The 21,350-nt window shown below is 42.5% G+C and overlaps 1 protein-coding gene and 3 non-coding genes across 4 annotated transcripts; all 4 read right to left on the reverse strand.

Annotated features, from left to right (window-relative positions):
- Positions 1 to 12,160: 12,160 nt before the first annotated feature.
- Rps12 (ribosomal protein S12) lies at positions 12,161 to 14,398 on the reverse strand. The gene is made up of 6 exons (XM_027402924.2): positions 14,291 to 14,398; positions 14,113 to 14,163; positions 13,877 to 13,993; positions 12,913 to 13,015; positions 12,553 to 12,654; positions 12,161 to 12,246 (listed from the first exon to the last, which is right to left on the reverse strand). Exons 2-6 carry the CDS (start codon positions 14,124 to 14,126, stop codon positions 12,184 to 12,186), a joined length of 399 nt encoding a protein of 132 aa, XP_027258725.1. The 5' UTR covers positions 14,127 to 14,163; positions 14,291 to 14,398; the 3' UTR covers positions 12,161 to 12,183.
- Positions 12,336 to 12,467, reverse strand: LOC113834366. The gene has a single exon (XR_003482842.1). It is a non-coding gene; the product is annotated as a small nucleolar RNA SNORA33 (small nucleolar RNA).
- On the reverse strand, positions 12,727 to 12,801 carry LOC113834367. Its single transcript, XR_003482843.1, has one exon. It is a non-coding gene; the product is annotated as a small nucleolar RNA SNORD100 (small nucleolar RNA).
- LOC113834365 lies at positions 13,592 to 13,664 on the reverse strand. The gene has a single exon (XR_003482841.1). It is a non-coding gene; the product is annotated as a small nucleolar RNA SNORD101 (small nucleolar RNA).
- Positions 14,399 to 21,350: the final 6,952 nt, after the last annotated feature.

Raw genomic sequence — 21,350 nt, forward strand, 5'->3', positions numbered from 1 at the left:
GAGCTGAAGCCAAGAGCAAGAATCTGAGCAGGCACAAACTCTATGAGGCAGAGCAGTTTTCCATAATCTCTCTAAGTAATCTTTAGACCCACTTCTATGGACCCCTCAGGACTGGGACCCTAATAAAGTCCATGGCTATGAAAGCTATTTATAAACCCTTTCTGAGAAGGTTACACAAATATATCGTTTCAAAAACTATGTAAATAAAACTTGTAACTTATTCCTTTAGGGACATCTGAGTTTTAACAGATTGGAAAACTATCTTTATATAGGTTGTGCTTTGTCAAATAAAATGGAACCCAATGATATTATTTTAAAATATCATATATGCATACATATCTACTATAATAAATTCTGTGCCATCATGATAACCACCACCATTTGAGGCTGGGATTCATATCTAAGCCCCCTTTGACTGTAAAGCCAATGTGGGACGAAAAACAGATAGACTGACAGTCATAGGGAAAGACAGACATACAACACAGATATTTTAATGCAATTTTATTCCCCTCTCCAAGTTACCACTTTTCAAATGGGTTGATGTGGGCAATGTAAGAAGCTTCTACTCATCGACCTGAAGCTCAGTGATGAGCCCTACAGATACACCAAGAATCTCTTATACAATAATCCAATTTAAAGTCATTAACTCAAAAGACATGAAAATTGTTACCAGTGCCTTTGTCACAATTAGTTGCTGAGGAGACCTGGCATATGTAAAAAGAGCAATGGAGTAATAGGTTTTAAGATCATTGAAGCTCAGTGATGAGCCCTACAGATACACCAAGAATCTCTTATACAATAATCCAATTTAAAGTCATTAACTCAAAAGACATGAAAATTGTTACCAGTGCCTTTGTCACAATTAGTTGCTGAGGAGACCTGGCATATGTAAAAAGAGCAATGGAGTAATAGGTTTTAAGATCATATATGCTCCCACACTATTTATTGAGCTCAGGAAAAAACCTCTGACTGCATTATTAAACATCCATGGTTTTCATTTATTCAAGCTCACACTCAACTCATTATTTCTCATATATTAACCCTGACAGTGATGTAAGCCACCAAGTAATAGACTACATTTCAAGCTCACCTTTAGGACTCTAGTGAACCCATAAAAAGCTGTATTTATGTATGGGGCTAGCTTCTACTTTCAATGGAAAATGAGTTAGCATATTAATAAAATGTTCTGTTTAGTACACACAGTCAAATGTATGTCATTATAAAGGCTGCTTTCTCAAAATATAATTTTAAAAAGCAATCATTGCCCAGATCAAATTATAAGTAGACACGAGGAAATTAAAGTTCAAATGTTAATTTAAATGAGTAATATAAATCCATCTTTGAAAGGTTAAATGTGGAGACACACCTTTGAAACAAGACTTCTAGCTGGGGGACACAGCATATGCAAGGAAGTCTTCTAAAAACATAGACTTTTTCAGTTTGTTTATTTGTTTATGGAAGAAGGCACTTACATAAGTGGGTTTATCCTTCTACTATGTGGATTCCAGGAATCAAACTCAGGTTTTCAGATGTAGTGGTAAGCATCATTAATTGTGGAATCTCTCCCAAGCCCAGGAATATAGTTTTAAATGATGATAAAGGTGGCTTTCCAATTTAATTCAAAGCTTGTCTCTTTTTTAACACAGGCATCAATAAAAACCTTTGTGGGCCTTCATTTTCTTTTCTTTCTTAGTCAATAAATTTTATTTTCCAGAAACTCTTCCAACAACTGGTTCAACTTAATGACATAAACTACGAAAGATTACAAACTCTACATGTAACACATATGTATATCTTAAAGATGAGTATAGATGTACGTATACGTATACATGTTGACTCCACCAAGGGAGGTACAAAACAGGCTGCTGAAATGATCCAGGGCCTTGAGGCCAGTGATTCCCTAACCTATTGCTGTTCTCTGGCATGAACCATTGAAACAAATGTATATTAGTTCTCCGTGCCATATTTGTATGTCTATTCACCTGAGATCCAAGTTTTTTCTCATCACTAACATCTCCTTAAAGTTTTGAGAAGAAATGAAGGCAAGCATCTATTATTCTTAGAAAATTACCAGTCCATAAAATACAGATTAAATGCTCACAGCTGTACAGCCAAGTTCTTTGTTACCCATGAACAGCTTTCTACATCTCATAAAAAAACCTCAACATCTGACCCATTTCGTTTTTTACAGGGAAGGTCCTCTTGCCCTGGAAAACATGTTAAAGTGTGCAGCCTGCAGAGGCATTGACCAGACTTACTTCATGATTTCTTCCTACATCCCCTACAGAGGAAACAGCGTGCCTGGTCTCTGCGCACACAACAGCCCCTGCTGCCATGACTCTGCCAGTCAACTCCCATCCCTTTTAGGAGTGAAACTTTTCTAACTGCTGAAGCAATGCTGCCATCTTCTGTTCACTCCATAGTGTACAATAATATTATTCTCAAAAAATAATTATGAAGACTTTTTTAATTATTAAATATGGCAATGCTGTGATGATTTTCTTTTAAATGTGATATTTTTAAGCTGTAATTATTTTAGAGATGTTTTTGACTCTATCTAAACCTAGCAGGACAGATATCAAACTCTGTAGGTCAGTGCCTAGCTTTCAGAGCTTCCGGTGGTACCATTGCAGGCCCTCACAGGCTTTGGTGATTCTACCCATATGTGCTTACTTATCGTTACATTTCCCTGCTGCATATTTGGCTTCTTGCTTGAGCAAACTTTATTCGGTTTCTTCAGAAGACAGCATACATTTCTGTCATTTCAAAAGTCCTAAGGTCTCCATCAAACTTTGGTTCCATTTTCATAGCATCATGCATAGCCCATAACCCATGCAGAGGCTCCACACAAGGAATATGACCCTGTTACATGTTGCCTGGTCTCACTGTTTTTTTTTTCCCTTAGGACCTTGATGCAAGTCTCACTGACCCCATAGCTTTTGCAATCTGAACTCCGGCAAAAACAGCACTGGTTTCCTGAATATTATTTTTCTGATCATATTCCAACAATTTCTGCTTCCTAACAGCAGTGTCACGGACTCCTATCATGACAGATAGAAGCTGTACCACCAAACCTTGGCCACCATGATGAACCATGTCCTTTAAAACTGAGAGCCAAAAGAAAACCCTCTTCCCTTAAGTTGCTCTGTCAGCTATGAATTACAGTGAAGGTAACTAATACAAAAGCTGGGTACCAATAGTGGGGTAATGGATGTGAGAAATATAGACATTGATTTCTACATTTTAGGATGTGTTTTCAGGAGGGACAAGGGGTGTGTGTGGAGGTGTAGGCTACAGAACACCCTATGATACTACCATGACCCCTGGATGCTCAACACAGCTACGGAGTTTAATGTCTGCCTGCTGGGTGGTGGTCCCTCTCTTTACTGGGCTTCCTCCTGCTGCTTCCTCCTCCTTACTTTTGTACTGGAGATGTTTACTATGTGCTATTGTGTGCTGCTACATTAACTCTTTTGATTTTACAGGGGCTCACAGTTAAAAAGATTGTCTTGAGTCTCCACAACTTTTAACCCAAGTACTCAACAGGCAGGGGCAGGCAGATCTCTATGAGTGGGAAGCCAGCCTGGTCTACATAGTGAGTTCCAGGTTAGCCAAGGCTATCTCAAAACAAGATAAAAATTATCTTGAGCCAGGCAGTGGTGGCTCACTCCTTTAATCCCAGCACTCAGGAAGTAGAGGTAGGCAGATCTCTGTGAGCTCAAGTCCAGCCTGGTATACAGAGCAAGTTCCAGGACAGCCAGGGCTGTTACACAGGGAAACCCTGTCTCAAAAAAGCAAAAAAAAAAAAAGAAAGAAAGAAAGAAAGAAAGAAAGAAAGAAAGAGGAAGGAAGGAAGGAAGGAAGGAAGGAAGGAAGGAAGGAAGGAAGGAAAAACAATAGTCTGGAATCTTAGAAAAGAATGGAATGGTCAAGAATAACCTTAAACTTCTGATCTTTCTGCCTCCACTTTCTAAGTGCCACAATGTCTCATTTTTATGTGGTGCTGTGAAATGAAGCCAGAGAAAGGCAGGCACTCTACCAGTTGAGATACATTCCCAGCATGACTAGACTTTTGAACAAGGAAAATGGTAGGATTGATAGAATCTGGAACTGGAGAGATAGCTTGCTACTTAATAGCACTTACTGCTCTTACAGAGAACCCAATTTCAGTTCTCAGCACCCACAGCTGCCTGCAATTCCACTTCCAGGATAACCCAACAGCCCCTTCTAGCCTCTGAAGGCATCTGCCCTCACATGCAAACACACACACTGCAAGGGGTAAACTAAACTAAAAGACTTCACTTCTAGAAATGACGGAACCACACCCTCACTCAGCCCCCTGCTTTAGCAGCCATGACAGGCTACAGAAAAGACATTTGGCCTCTGACACAAGGAAACTCCAGATCCTGGCCTCCTGGAGCCTAGGGCCAAAACTGCACACAAAGAAATTCCAGACCCACCCATCCCCATGCCCCAGCCTCCTAGGTACTTGGTTCCTGGTAACTGTTTGGCCACTAAAGAAACTCCGGGGGAGACCAAAACCTCCCCTATAGTCTCCAGGATACAGTTCTAAAAACTACTGGTATCTATGTACAATAGGCCACCTGCAAGTAACAAGAAAAAGCCATAGAAACCACAGAATGTTCCTTCTCAGCACTGACCAATGAAAATAATTGGTACACAGGTATTTCATGACAAAACATGACTTTGAGAAATTCTCATAATTGTTCCCAAATGTCAACCAATCAGAAACCAACCCGTACTTACTGATATAATCCTGTAATTTTTGTCTTTAAAACCTAGCAATAGCCAGGAAACTTCGCCCCCTCTGGAGGCTGCTGCATCAGCTTGCTAGAAGGGGGTCCCTTTCATGGTTGGATGAATAAAAAACCTTGCTTTTGCAGTTTGGTGGGTCTGTCGTCTTCCTGGTGGTCTCTGGGGATCTTTGCAACTTGGGCACAACACAACACACATATATACATAATACACACACACACACACACACACACACACACACACACACACACACTTGTGAACACTTTCAAGAGCACAAGAGCACATACATGCATATATAAACTATTTATAAAATAAAGATGTATGAGAACTTTTGAAGTTGGTCTAAATGTATTTATTATTAGGAACATTCTATTGATATCACAAAAAGACAAATGGAATACCTAAGTGAATAACATATTTTAAAATATCAGAGTCCACTACCAATCACCTACAACACTCCCCACTTAAAGTACTAACTTAAAAGGTAAATATAATGCCTCATGAAAATTAGAACTGATTTAAATGACAAGGCAAAGTAGACTTTGCCATGGTCTTTAATTACTACCCAACTATAACCAGTTTATACACAACTACACAATTATAACCAGTTTATACACAACTACACAATTATAACCAGTTTATACACAACTGCACAATTATAACCAGTTTATACACAACTGCACAATTATAACCAGTTATAAGGCTTCCTTTTTCAACCAGTTTTGGAGACACCTATCCATGCCCCTTTCTTTAGTTGTCCACCTTAATTAATTTGACAAAGTGACTCCACCAATTTGGCACACATGAGGACATCACAATTATATGGAAGAATGCCATATAAATAGCCTTGGCCCTTGTGTAAAGTATTGGCAACTTCTAAAATTCCACCTCCTAGGCTACTGCGGAAGAGTGAGGTCTTCAGTGATTCTTGTGTGTTATTGTTTATGACTTACGTGTGTATGTGTGTAGGATGATGCATGGAGGCTTAGGGATCATCCTTGGGTGCTGCCACATTGTGTTTTGAGACAGAGTCTCTCATTTGGCCTGAACTCACTGACTAGACAGACCACAGGGAGCCCTGGAGATTGACCTGTCTCTGCCTCCACAATGCTGAAATTATAAGGATACCCTATGTTATCCTTCTCTTATGTGGATTCACAGAGATCAAACTCAAGCTCCTCACGCTAGCATAGCAACCACTTTAGCAGCTGAGCTACTTCCCTGGCTCCTCATGGGTTCTTGTAAGGCAATGTTAACATTCCTTGTACATCCACCAATAATGTCATTTCCTCTGGCCTCCAGCTCAGTCCTATGCCTCATAGGCAGGGCAAGAACTCTACAGGTCTCATTCAAATAGACTCCCCTCTCTTCTTTTTCCTAGAGGCCCTGGATCCTGTTAATTCATTACTCCCCTACTAAGGGCCCAGCAAGTTCCCTGTTGTGGTCCTGAGTTAAGCTTGCCTGCAAGGTCATTAGCTGATAAGCCTATTGATTGATCCTGATTGATTCCTCAATGAGGAAAGGGAGGAAGAGTCTGCACTAAATTGCCACACTTGTCCTTCTGGGCTGATGCTTGAATGTGCAAAATTGTAAAACTGCCTCTAATGCTATTAATATAAAGTAAGGGTCTTCATTTCTCACAGAAAGAAATTCGTATTTTTTTTCAAATTAGATAAGGTATTGTAAATATGAATGTATGATTCTGCTTTCCTTAAATAAATATCAGCATTTCTCACCCAAGCTTGCTTTTTCAAACTTATTTTTAATTGACAAGTTTTATTCATGGATGCTTGAGACTTAATAAGGTTTTCATCTACGAGTCAAGTCTAGTAAAGTTCAGTGAGTCCAGTCAGTATATGCATTTCCTTCCCCGATTCAACTCCTAAGGCCTTACAGCAAGAATCAGCCACATGGTAGGAATCTTATTTTGCTGCCCACTGAGGTTCTACTCAATGCCTTGCAAGCCAATCATCTGATGATATTCAGTGTACTTGCTGTCAACTTGTCTTCCAGTAAGGAAGACAATAATCAGTAAAAGAAAAAAAGTCTTTACTATAACATTGCCCTTTCCCTTTCTTGCCCTTTTCTTACTAAAATATTTTTAATATTAATTTTTAATTTAACTCTATTATTTAAAACATTGCAAGGCTGGGGAGATTGCTCAGTGGTTAAGAGCTCGTACAAAGGACCCATGTGTTGGTAGTATCCACATGGTGGCTCACAACCATGTGTAACTACAGTTCAGGGGATCCAATGCCACCTTCTGGATGACGGGCTCCCAGCATGCACATAGAGCACAGACATACACTCAGGCAAAACACCCATATATATAAAAGTAAATAAATCTAAAATTTAAAATGTTGCAAAAAAAAAATCACACACCAATACACTATGCAACTCGATATTATGTCTCTATACAACAAAATTAAGATTATTTTGCCTGATTTTATTTCAAACTACAGCCATCTGAAAGAGGTCTTAAAATCATTAATTTCTTAAGAATCATCTGTGTATTCTTTTATGAAACAGTGACATTACAACAACACTTTATGGCCCACCTCCCAGCAAGCCACAACATGAACCCATCCGGCAAAACATCTGCCCTGAATTCCCAAGTTTACCCAGCATCGGGTCTAGGAGAGAAGACGGGATTTTTAACTTGTGCCATTCTGTATGTTAACAGTTTATTTACCCCTCTGGATCTCAGTTATTTATTTTTACACGCATTTTTCTCCTTTAACCTGGTGACAGCCATGTGAAATACCACAGGCCTTTTACTCAGTATTTCTCTAACAAGTCAACCAGGCATAAACAGGGTTTTTATGTCCATTTGTAAATTTTAGTGAGGGGCGGTTGGGCTGAAAGACAAAATAAAAAGACAAGTACTACATTCGTATAATGTTTAATTCACATCACTTGCCCAATACTGTGCTGTTGGCCTATGTTTCAATAAATAGGCTTCAAAACGAAATTATTGCGGTGTAAAAATAGTTTCCCTGAAATCACATGCGTTTTACTATTCCCAGGTCTCAAAATAGCTTTTAAAATTATTTTTTTCAGACTCCTAGAGCCATGCACCCATATTATGATGGATATGTTTTTCTGCCCTCCTCCCTAGAGTGAAGTTGGAAAGAAGAGAAATTGAGACAGCTCGGCACCACACTAAACTGAAAGAGACCAAGCTGAGATTGACTTTTGCTGCCAGAGAGAAAGGAACATGAGAAAATAAAGGGTCAAAAAAAGACTGAGCAATTCAGCCTTAGAATGAAGGCCGTAAATAAATTAACAAGCCTACCTTATTCACCTAATTAACAACAAAATACCTAAGTGCTTACCATTTTAAGCACTATTCTAGGTGCTAGACTGTTTAAGAGTAACTGATGCTTGCAGGAGAGCTGCTATGTGGAGATATCTCCACGAATACCCCTTGACCATTCCTTTAAGAGGACTTCTCTAGAACCTTTTGTAACTTACATAACAAACAAAGCAGGCATATAAGAAGGAAAAAATCCTAACTAAAACATATATTCCACATTCCTATCGAAGCCCTTTTCCTCCAGGAGTATGTTGTAGTTTCAATGTTCTGGCTGTAGTGGAACTGTGGATGCAGTTGGGTAGCAGAGTACCTGTTTACTGTCTTAGCTTCTTTTCCTGTTGCTGTGACAAAATCCTCTCTGACAAAAACAACAAGAGAGACATAGATTCTGGCTCACAGTTCAAAGGTACATTCCACTGCCATCGAGGTAGGAGAGTCAAGTTGGCAGTAGGAGCTTGAAGCAGCTGATCACATTTACAGTTGAAAAGTAGACAGCAACACATTTACCTGGCTCCCTTTATACAGTCCAGAATCCCAGGGAATGGCACCACCCACAGTGGACAGGTCTTTCCAACTCAATAAATGCAACCAAGATACTATCCCATGGGTGTGCAGTGGCCCAGCTCCCAAGCAAGTCTAGATTCTGTCAATTTCAAACACTAACCATCACAACACCTAGTATGCAAGGCCCTAGACTTGCTCCTCAATGCCCTCCAAATATACACAATTACAGCAATACCAGTTGACTCTACCAAAACACATGACAAAAATGCTCATCTCTAAGACTTCACGAGCAACAGTGTGGATTCTGAAACAAAGGCTAAATAAAATATTCAAACTGACACTAAGCCCTAGAGTAAGTCTTCAATTCACTTGCTTCTTTAGGACACAGACGGTGTTGGTCAAATAGCTGAGTGCTCCATATGCAAGCATGAGAGCTTGAGTTCAAATCCTCAGTACCCACTTAAAAAGGTGACTACCTGAACACCTGTGGTGAGTCAGAGACAGGAGGACCACTGGGGACTACAGGCCACAGCCTAGATTCAGGTTCAGCAAAAGATCCTGTCTTGAAAGAGTATGCAGAAAGCAACAGGTCAGGATGCTGAGCATCCTACTGTGGCCTCCTAGTGCACACACCCATATACATACACCACACACTCACAGACCACACATACACAAAGGGGAACTAGAGAAAATATAAAGGACTACACCCTGACGTGCAGGAGCGTCCATAGTGAAAAAAAAATCCAGATAGTAAAGGTAGTACCTAACTCTAAGTTCACTTTTCATTTTAAAACCTTGTTGCAATTATTTTTAGAAGTGTTTGCATGGATTTTGACCTTCATGTATGTCTGTGCCTTTGGAAGTCAGAAGAGGGTATCAGGTACCCTAGAACTAGAGCCACGGGTGGTTCTGAGCCGCCATGTAGGTGCTGGCCATCAAAAACAAGTCCCCCACAAGAGTAGCAAGTGCTCTTAACCCTTGAGCCATCTCTTCAGCACTATTACAATGATTTTTAAATACTAAAGGAAGAAAACCCTATCAGAAAAAGTAAAACTATACATTCCCCAATTAATATTTGCTGATACCAAGATATGAATACTGTTTTTTTTCTAAAGAAAAAACTTGCTGGGCCGGGTGTTGGTGGTGCACACCTTTAATCCCAGAACTCAGGAGGCAGAGGCAGGTGGATCTCTACGAGTTCGAGACCAGCCTGGTCTACAAGGCCTAGTTCCAGGACAGTCTCCAAAGCCACAGAGAAACCCTGCCTCAAAAAACCAAAAAAAGAAAAAAACTTTCAAAGGATTTAATAACTGGCCAGAGATCTGATAGGAAACATTTTCTTTTGGTTTATAATTGCATTTTTGTGGGGGGGGGGGGAGTCAAATTGCTTCCACTTCTAGATGACTAATTCCAAGAACTAAAAACCCAGGGTTTAGGCTGGGCTGTGGTGGCATACACCTTTAATTCCAGTACTCAGGAGGCAGGTGAATCACTTAGTTGAGGTCAAAGTTTTAGGACAGCCAGGGATACATACACCCCTACCAATGTTTAAAACTGGTACAATGACACGTGACTTTTAATCCTAGCACCCAGGAGGCAGAGATTAGAGATCCGGATTTGAAGTCAATCTCCTCTACATGAGTTTCAGGCCAGGTACATCATGGCCATCTCAAGAAAAAAAAAAGACAATGCAATTAAGCCACACAAATAAATTTTAAACAAAAAATGTCCTATTAGTTTAATTCTAATTGGCAATCATTAATAAAATTTAACATGTAAAATCCTAATGGACTAGAAATCACAAATGAATTGAAACCAACATTATAGGAATTAGAACATCCCAGTACTTGTCCTCTTTTATGCCCATGTTGGAGACAGACCCGAAGGCCTTGTGCATGGAAGGCAAGCACTCATTCCTAAAAGCCCCCAGCCTTTTTTTTTTTTTTTCTTTTGCAACAGGGGTTCTGTATGTAACAGCTAGTGTGGAACTAGCTCTGTAGACCATGCTGGTCTCAGAACTCAAGAGATCCACCTGCCTCTACCTCCTGAATACTAGGATTACTGGCATAAGCCACCACCACCCGGCAAGGATTTTGTTTTCTAGAGTATTTTCCTCTCATCCTACGGTTGAATTTCCTGGTCTCCAAAGGCACAGTCTTCCTAGGAAGAATAATCATTAATGCCGTTTACCCTATCCTTTTTTACATCTGGCACCAGCCTTAGGCTGCCCTCTGCTGGCTGTAATTTCAAACCAGTGGTATTTTATACAAGAGACAAGCACCCACAACCACAACCTCAAACATATTTTCCCCAAAAATGGGGGCGGGGGTTGTGTGACAGAAATGGTTTATCAGGTTAAGGTGCTTACTGCCAAGTCCGAGTTTGATTCCCAAATCCCACAGATCACAATCTTTCAACCACACTGCCACACACAACCTAAGAACTTGTCAAAACAAAATTTTTCAGCCAGATTTGTTAGCCCATTTGTAATCCCAGCTCTTGGAAGGTAGAAAGAACAAGATTGTTGCTTCAGATCCCAGTCTGGATTACATACAATCCCTCATCAAATGTTTTCACAAAACATTTTCATGCCATCCAAGAACCTTTTAAATATTGCCAAATTGGGGGAAAAAAAAAAAACAGCATTTTGATTAAAGCCAAATAGAAAAACAGCCACTTAACTCAAGATTTTCCAACCTCTTCTGACAAGCCTTTTCCTACCTTCAAAATGCTACACCCCCCCCCACCCCCCGGACCTGTATGGCAGGACACCATGACTTGCAGGCCAGCCAAAACATTGCTTATTGTTCAGCCTCCAGCTAGCAGTACTAATAGCTGTGGTATTTTCATTGGTAGCTGGTCTGAAGACCTAAGTGATCTTTCTTCCCCTTAATATTAAAGCCTCATAGATGCACAAGGCCAGAATAAAATGCTTGCCTGACACATTAAAACCAAGCCACGATGAAAGCTTGCCACTGTCAAATGCTGAAGACCAAACAAGCCTCACACTGTTACACGTTTCTAAATCTCCCCAAACATTTGCAGTGCAACTTCAAGGGCACCAGAAAAAGGGATGTACACTAAAACCAGGTGACTTTCATAGATCAGGGACCTAAACTGACGAAAATGGGGGGCCTTAGCCCACCCCAAGTCTAAACTCTTTAACTGACCCTTTCTCTCCTCTAATCCCTTTTCCCATGCTCCATCCCATCTCAATTTGACCCTTTTATGCCAAATACTATCTTCAATCTTAGAAGTCAGTAAACTCTACAGCTTTAGGCTGGGAACCTACTCTCATTGGAATTGAAGTCATTATATAGTCTTGGCCCCAAGACTTCCCAGGTCACTAAGCCTGTGAACTCCACTGATGAAACTCCAATGTCCTGGACACTGTCCACCAGAAACACCATGGCAGAACTGTGTTATGTATTTCCCAATCCTAGTTATGGTCTTTCATCAAACTAAGACCAGAGATAGCATGCTTCCAATATGCTAACAACCATCTGCAAACAGGGACACCCCATTTTACAGCAGCAAACAAACAAACAAAAAAAAAACAAGAAAAATGAGCCAAAATTTTTATTTATTCATTTCTTGCACTTGAAGTACTCTTCGATGACATCCTTGGCCTGAGATTCTTTGCCATAGTCCTTAAAAAAATCAGATGCAAATTACTTATTCAGTATTAAAGTTCTTTAATTATTACTAATTCAGACCTAAGTACTTCCCAGCAATACAATACTGTAGCCATTTTCAGGGACCTTAAAGACTTCAGCTGTCCTTAAGGCTCGTAACATGGCATCACTATTGCCAGCCTTTCCTAAATTTCTGCAGAAGCACATTTGAGATAAGCAGATTATTTGGCTGGCTCAAATTACGGCTTACATTTAAGAACAATTCGTTATCCTGCTAAGACATTTTCTCCCATTAAACATTAAAAAAAAAGACAGACCTACCTTAACCACTACACAACTGCAGCCAACCACTTTCCGTGGCTTCCCCTCTCGATCAATTTTACAGAGGCCTACCCATTCCCCTAGTTTCTTGTTGTCATCAACCTGCACAAAAACAAAAACCATTATTAGCAGGGGTAGAAGCTACTGAAAACTAGACATTAAATCCCAAAGGTGGCTGTGTCAGAAGGGTGACATGGCATTTTCCTCATGACTGTTCAGTAGAGGGAGCCAGTTGTCATCATATACAGCTCACCATTTGTCAAACACCCCTTTGCTCATAGTATCAAAACTACCATGGAGCTCTGGATGTACAAGTTTTAAGCATCAAGGTCGAGGTACCATTTATCCCAACCTACTTACCTTAATTAGATTGATCTGGTGTTCAGCACAAAGGGCCTCCACCAACTTGACATACATGGGCTCATCACAATTGGATGCGAGCACACAGAGATGGGCTTGGCGCCTAAGACGCAAAATTCATTGGTGAAACCACACTTTACGGTGTAAGTTTTGGGTCAAGGCATCTTCACTAACTATACTAGTTACCAGTAATACCTTACAGCACAGCTATGTGTACCAAACTGCTTAAAGTCCGTAACTACTGGAGTTTATTTTCAGCCAATTTAACTATCCCTCAGATACCAATATTTCTTAGAAAGTTATTTATGAACTAAGGAAACCCACAACCACTTCATGGTTTCATTTTGTTAGACCTCAAAAGGTTTCACAAACCTTATTTCAAGCCACTATCCTACAGCAAGCATCGCACGAGATTCACAGGTGACCTCCACCTGGACCCAAGTGCCAATTGACACCAATAAATTCAAGTTAAAATTTCCCTCATCACAAGCACGAAGGGTTCCCAGTATGCATGCATAACCTTAGTGGCTGAATAGACCCACGTGTTCTTAAGTACCATTCAATGTTCATTTCTCAGATGCTACCACATCGCTATTGGACTTAACACACTAATTAGCAAAGTAATTAATGAGGTTTCCCTTTGTCCTTTGGCACAACTGGCTACTCCCAGGAACCACAGGTTTGTCAGACTATTTCGTCTCACCCATGAGGCGGGTGTAGGGGTATCCGACAATCCAAGTCATCATTCAAACACTGCAGTCTCACCAACGCCACTAGTGCTCACACCCAGAACGCACGGCAACCCACGCGTCTTATGTGGGTTAGAGAGCTCCGAGTTGATACCTTTTCCTAGGTTTCCTGCTGAACGGCTGCCACTCAGAACTTTTGTGCTAACAGCATGAACTTCACGCCTCCTTCCCTCTCCGGCTGCAGCAACCCACAGCACTGAGACCGAGACACGTACTTGTCTAGGGCTTTGGCGGCCTCGCGGATGCCGCGCGCCAGGCCATCGTGGATGAGGGCGGTCTTCAGCACCTCCTGAAGCGCGGTGTTGACGTCCATTACACCTCCAGCAGCAATGCTGAAATGCAGTCAGACCCGCGTTAGAAGCCCCGGCAGGGGCGCGGAGGACAAGCGGCCAGGCTCCGGGAACCCCAGCCCCGCGCGCGCAGCCCGCCGGCGGCCCCACGCCCAGCTCACCCTTCCTCGGCCATGGCGGTGGACTACGGGCGAGGCCGAATCTTGAACGCACTGAAAAAAGCAAAGCCAGCAGTAAGACACTTCCGTCAGACCCCAGCGAGTCCACAGCACTTGAGACTACAAGGCACAGACGCGCGCGCGCGCGCGGCCGCGGCGCCCACGCCAAGCTCACACTCACCCGGGCCTCCGCCTCCGCGCACCTCGGCGGCGGCAGGGGAAAAGGCCGCCGGCGGCCGCATGCCGGTATTTAAGCGCCCTGCCGGACGCCTCTGCGCATGTGCGGCTCCTCCCACTCGCGGGGTGGCTCCCGCGGTGCCGAGCCTGAGGAGCGTCTACTTCCGGCTCCAGGAGCCTCCGCGCTACAAACCCGGCGGCGCTTCTTCCGTCCCAGTTTGCGGCACGCGCAACAGGCAGCACGACAGACAGCCTGTACCCCGGGGGCGTGGCCTCCGGAGGCCCCGGTCTACGGAACGCCAGGAGGGGCACACGTACCGCCGCTTCCTTCGCTGCGTTGAGAAATTCGTTTACAGAGCCTTTCCGTGCAGTTTCCTGCTGGCGTCGCAGTTCGGCGAGGCCGAGCCCCACCGGGGAGGACACGTTTTGTCGCGTTGTTTCCGAGCCGCCCTGGGTGTCCGGGACCGTGGCGTTCCGCGGGCAACCTCACGAACCCGGCCTCCCATGCGGCGTGCTGGAGGAGCCCTTGCGGCCGGGGCGCCGGGCTCCGAGCGCGGCCGCTTCTAATTTAGGTTTGCGCCCTGGATGGTTCCGAGTCGCGGCTCTGCGGAAACTGCCACCCCCGAGGGACGCGTTCAGCCCCCGCCCACGGTGGAAATCGGGACATTTGAAGCACTCCCGCATTCCACCCGGGATGGAGCCCGTCCAGCCCTCACCGACAGCTACACTGCAAAGAATCGCCAATTCCCCTACTAACCAAGCAAACACAGCACAGCTCCCTCCCTACGACGTCCCCAAGCCAGCCAGCTCCCGAGGGCCAGCCCCGTGCATACAGGGGTCACCGTCACACTCTAATTTAATGGGAATTTCAGAAAATTGATGGAGTTCCTTCTTAGCTTTTCGAATAAAGGTTTGGGTTTCACCTTCAAAGCCTTACGCTTGCTTCCTTACCTCTAACAACAACAACAAAGTATGGGACAGGGAGGTAGTCTCTCGGAGCCTATTTTGCCAATATTTATTGTGCCTTTTCTTTTAAAATGATAGTCCGCCGATACTTAAAAATGCCTACATTTTTAAAGATAGTATTGTAGCCAAATATCAAAATGCCGTGGTGTTGAAGGGTGGAGATGATGTAGAAACGTAGAGGACTTTGGGTTTATGGCAGCATTTGCTTGATTGAAAGGGGCTTGAACTAAGAGTTCCGGGCAGGAAAGTACAAGGAAGAAGAGTGTGCAAGCAACCCTTTGAGTCTTTGAGACGTGATTTTGAAACATTACATAGTCGGAAAGGAATGTAGTAAGTAGAGTTTAAGTAATTCCCTTAATTTAAAGTTATTAAAAAGTTAACGTGTCAAACCAGAGGTATGGTGCAAGCCTTTAATCTCAGCACTTGAGGGTAGAGGCAGGTGAGTACCTGTGTGTTCCAGGGCAGCCAGGACTGAATAGTGAGACCAGACTCAAAAAAAGAAAACAGTGAATGTTAAGCATATTAGGTTTCTTTTCCCATAAAGAATTTCACAGAAGAATCTAAATGGTAAAGATGGGAAATACAAATGGAGGAAATAATGAGGATTGCGTTTATACTAAGCAAAAAATAGTTTAGTGCCTAAACTTTAGTGCTGTTCCCATCACAGTACAAACCAGTTCAGACTTGATTTCTCTCCAAACCTTTGATGTTGGCTCTCTGTCTTAATCATCCACCCTAATAAAACAGTAACCCTTTAGCAACTGGAACTCCCCCTTTGAATCCTGATTATAAAGTCATTCTAACACCCCAAAGGAAGTCATTAATGGGCACTCTTGTGATGATTTTTGTTTGTTTGTTTGTTTTAAACATAGACTCTCCTACTTCACACTCTTTAAAGTTAGACTCTCAATTTCAGATATCAGCAAAGGTGGCAAAAATTTATATAGAGGTCAGTGACTCTTACCCAGCACATTCTAGCATTTGCCATAAATATACACACATATAGACTAGTACATACAAAACAGTGGGCTGTAACCCTTTCCATGCAGAAGTCTGCACTAGAAATTTGAACAGCTACCTATCCCCCCAAGATAGTGACCAGGAACAAATTGTAAGGGCCTAAGTCCAGGACAGGGTCTCACATAACCAGCCAAATCAACTTCAAAGCACAAAACAAAACAAAGCCAGTTACCACTAATCATGAGAACAGAGTGAATCAAGCTTTTCAACTTTTTTCACCTTTTTGTTTGTTTTTTCAGATGCAGGGTTTCTCTGTGTAACAGGCTTGGTTGTCCTCAAAACTTGCTTTATAGACCAGGCTGGTCTTGAACTCACAGAGAACCACCACTGTCTCTTCTCCTGAGTGCGGAAAATAAAAGGCTTTCACCACCACACCTTCCTGAACTGAGCTTTTTCTAGGCATACAAAAGGAACCTGCACATCAACAGTGACATGAGAATAAAACCATTACTATAACCGGGTGGTGGTGGCTCACGTCTTTAATCCCAGCACTCGGGAGGCAGAGGTAGGCGAATCTCTGTGACTTCAAGACAAGCCTGGTCTACAAGAGCTAGTTCCAGGACAGCCTCCAAAGCCACAGAGAAACCCTGTCTCGAAAAGCCAAAAAAAAAAAAAAAAAAAAAAAATTACTATTGATGAAGGAAGATGATTGTAATCCAGTGGTGATACTTCAAATTTAACCAAAGTATCAACAAAATAAATGTTTTATTTAAAAGAAAAATTCCCAGCACTTGGGAGGCAGAGGCAAGTGAACTCTTATGAGTTCATGGCCAGCCTTGTCTACGAATCAAGTTCCAGGACATCCAGGGCTGTTACACAGAGAAACCCTGTATCAAATAAAAATAAAAATAAAAATAAGGTTGATTGATTAATTAATTAAAAATAATTTTTAAAATTAAGTGAAGCTCCATACAATGAAATTAAAAAGTGGGGTGCAGAACTAAACAGATTTTTCAACAGAGGAATCTGAAATGGCTGAAAGACACTTAAGAAAGTGCTCAAAATCCTTGGCCATCAGAGAAATGCAACTCAAAACAACTCTGAGATACCACCTCACACCTGTCAGAATGGCTAAAATCAAAAATACCAATGACAATCTATGCTGGAGAGGATGTGGAGAAAAAGGAACACTCCTCCATTGCTGGTGGGAGTGCAAACTTGTAAGACCACTTTGGAAATCAGTATGGCGGTTGCTCAGAAAAATGGGAATCAGTCTACCTCAAGATCCAGCCATTCCTCTCTTGGGTATATACCCAAATAGTGCATGTTCATACAACAAGGACATATGTTCAACCATGTTCATAGCAGCATTGTTTGTAATAGCCAGAACCTGGAAGCAACCTAGATGCCCCTCAACTGAAGAATGGATAGAGAAAATGTGGTACATTTATACAATGGAGTACTACTCAGCAGAAAAAAGCAATGGAATCTTGAAATTCACAGGCAAATGGATGGAACTAGAAGAAACCATCCTGAGTGAGGTAACCCAATCACAAAAAGACAAACATGGTATGTACTCACTGATATATGAATTTTAGACATAGAGCAAAGGTTTACCAGCCTATAATCCTCTTCATCAAAGAAACTAGAAATCATGAATGACTCTAAGGGATAAGTAGACCCCAGGAATGGGAAGTGACATGAACTCCAGAGCTAATTGAGAGCATGAGGGTAGGGGAGTGGGTGCTGCCACAATAAGAGTACAAGAAGAAGAGGAGAGGAGAAGAAATGGAGGAGCAGAGATATTGAGTTGGGGGAAGAATAGAGGAGAGAGAGCAGGATGAGAGATACCATATCAGAGGGAGCCACTATAGGTCCGAGAAGAGATCTGGAACTAGGAAGATCTCCAGAGACCTACAAGGATGACACGATCTGACAGTCTGGGCAGTGGAGGAGAGGATGGCCTAGAAGCCCTTCCCCTAGAATGAGATTGATGACTTCTCTTTATGCTATCCTAGAGCCCTCATCCAGTGACTGATGGAAGGAGAGACAGACATACACAGAAATACACTGAGCTGAAATCTGGAACCTAGTTGAAGAGAGGGAGGAATGAAGAACGAAGGGGTCTGTACCAGGTTGGAGAAACCCACAGAAACAGTTGGCCTGAAAAAGGGAAAGCATATCGACCCCAGACGCTCTTTGGGAGGCCAGTACGGGACTGATCCAGCCCCCTGATCATGGATGCCAATGGGGAGGCCCCTGCACTCCTGGGAGCCTCCGGAGGTGGACTGGCGTTTTGCCCTGGTGTGTGTGTGGGGACTTTGAGAGCCCATCCCACTTGAAGGGATGCGCTCTGTCTCTGGACACATGGGGAGGGGCCTAGGCCCAGCACAGGAAGATTTGGTGGACTTGGTGGAGCCCCTGTTGGGGGCCCTACCCTGCCTGGGGAGTGGTGGGTGGATGGGGTGGGGGGTAGGTTGGAGGTGGGGGAGAAGGAATGGGGGTGAGGGGAGGGAGAGGGAGAGGGGAAGTACATGTGAAACAAGCCTGTTCCCTAACTTGAATTAATAATAATAATGATAATAATAATAATAATAATAAATTAAGTGAAGCTGGGCCTGTAATATAACACAGTGGTAGACTGTGTGCGTAGCCTGGTTCAGCAACTCACTCACATTCATCACTATAATAAGAACAGTAATGAATAATAAGAAGAAATTTTGTTTATGGCTGGAGAGATGGTTCAGAGTTTGAGAGCACTGGCTGCTCTTCCAGAGGTCCTGAGGTCAATTCCCAACAACCACATGGTGGTTTACAACCATCTATGATGAGATCTGGTGCCCTCTTCTGGTGTGCAGATATACATGCAGGCAAAAATCTGTATACATAATAAATGAATCTTTAAAAAAAATTTTGTTTAGTATGTCATAAAAACCGCCTAATATGCTAGCTGCTTTATTTTTTCCCTTGTCATAGAGACCCATGTTGTTTAGTTCTGAATCTTAAGGTACCACAACTTAGAATCACATGAGAAGAAAGCCTCAACGGAGGAGTTGCCTAGATGAAGTTGGCTTCTGGGAGACGATCTTGCTTGCTAAATGATGTGGGAAGCCCCAGCCCACTATGGGTGGCACAATTCCCTGGCAGAGCTTCTGAACTGTATAGGACAGGAGAAAGTTAGGTGAGGCCAGCACCCAGCAAGGTGCATTCATTTCTTTCTGTTCTTCTCTATGAATTATACTATTGAGCTTGAGTTCCTGCCTTGACTCCTTTCAAAAATGCACAGAAACCTAGAACTGTAAGCCATATAAGGCCCTCTCTCCCGTAAGTTGCTTTTGGTAAAGGTATCTATCACAGCAACAGAAATGAAACTTGACCAAGTGATAGTGTCAGTATTAGTTCTCTCTCTCTCTCTCTCTCTCTCCTCTCTCTCTCTCTCTCTCTCTCTCTCTCGGTTGGGAGGGCGTTCTAGACAGGTTTTCTCTGTGACTTTGGAGGCTGTCCTGGAACTAAACTAGCTCTTATAGATGAGGCTAGTCTCGAACTCACAGAGATCTGCCAGCCTCTGCCTCCCAAGTGCTGGGATTAAAGGTGTGTGCCACCACTGCCCAGCAATAATTTTTTAAGTAAAACAATAAGTTTAAAAAAAAATAAGAAGCAAGGCATAGTGGTGCACACCTTTAATCCCAGCACTTGAGAAGCAGAGATAGGTGGACCTCTGATTGCCAGGACAGCCAGGGCCACACAGAGAGACGCTGCCTCAAAAACACCCTCCCAGAAAGTAAAAATTATAAGAAATCGAAAAAGAAAATAGAGATGGGTAGAAAACCGGGCCTAAGGCACTCAAACTATGTTATATCTTGGGCCCAGGAAAATTCCAGCTCACTTTTTAGCTAGACTCAGGCAGGTTATTCATATTCCAGCAAAAAAAAAAAATGCTGCTAATGCTATAATATTGTAAGAATTAAATGAGGTGGTGGCTTAAAGTGCTTATTTGCCTTGTACATAACTTTATTTGAAAATGTGTGGGAAGGAAGTTGCTCAGATGGTAGACAGCTTGCCTAGACAGCATGCCTGAAGTCCCGCTTTCTATTGCTTAGCACAGAATAAAACTGGGAGTGGCCGCGGGGCAGTGGTGGTGCATGCCTTTAGTTCCAGAACTTGGGAGGCAGAGGCACATGGATCTCTTTGAGTTCGAGTCCAGCCTGGTCTATACCGAGTTCCAGGATAGCCAGGACGGTTACACAGAGAAACCCTGTCTCAAAAAAAAAAAAAAAAAAAATCCTCAGGACGATACTTTAGTCCCCTAGGCACATAAATAAGCTATTGAAACCCAAAGATAAAAAGAGCAATGGAAACCAAAGTGGGAGGGGCTCATTACATACAAGAGATAAAAAATACAGACACGAAATTCCATAAATTACTTTGAAGAAATGAAAGGGGACAAATGACAGTAGACCCACATTTTGCAAGGGCCAAGAGATAACGTTCTATGTATATTTCTATATTCAATAAAGTCCATACAAAGACAAAGCCAACCAGAACCAAAACAAAACAAAAAGAATTCACCACCAGATGACTCAACACTTGAAATGCTACGGGGGGGGGGGGGGAAATTATGTTGAAGAGAAGCGACATGGAATAGAAAACTCTGAAGTTCCAGAATGACAAACACTGGAAATGGTAAATATGAGTGTGCATGGAAGAAGTTCTTTTTCCTCTTAGTTAAAACAATGGGGTGGGTGGGGAGGGGGAGAAATGGCTCATGGATTAAGAGCTCCAGCTGCTCTTCCAGAGAACCCAGGTTCAATTCCCAGCTTCTGCATGGCAGTCCACAACTGTCTGTAACTCCAGTTTTAGGGGATCCAACACCCTTACACAGATATACACATAGGGAAAAGACCATTGCACATAAAAAAAAATTAGTAATCTTTTTTAAAAAAGGAAATGTGGTCTTTTAAGAGAAATGCTATAATATTGCATAATGAACCTTATGTCTTGGTAGGTATAATTCATAGGGCAACTAAAGCCCAGAGGATAAAGGAAGAGGAGGGGAGTCGTGGGTAAAATGACTCATAAAGTTGCAAAGGTCATGATGAGGGCAATGTGTAAAATCACAGGGCTGCTCAGGAAGTGAT

The sequence above is a fragment of the Cricetulus griseus genome, chromosome 2, assembly GCF_003668045.3.
Source record: "Cricetulus griseus strain 17A/GY chromosome 2, alternate assembly CriGri-PICRH-1.0, whole genome shotgun sequence".
Lineage (NCBI taxonomy): Eukaryota > Metazoa > Chordata > Mammalia > Rodentia > Cricetidae > Cricetulus > Cricetulus griseus.

Bases quoted from the DNA above. Each gene is read 5' to 3' on its own strand.
- Rps12 (XM_027402924.2), bottom strand. The intron at 13,016-13,876 runs GTACGTGTCTCG...TTTGCGTCTTAG, and splicing joins GCCGCCAAAGCCCTAGACAA to GCGCCAAGCCCATCTCTGTG. The intron at 12,247-12,552 runs GTAGGTCTGTCT...GATTTTTTTAAG, and splicing joins GCAGTTGTGTAGTGGTTAAG to GACTATGGCAAAGAATCTCA.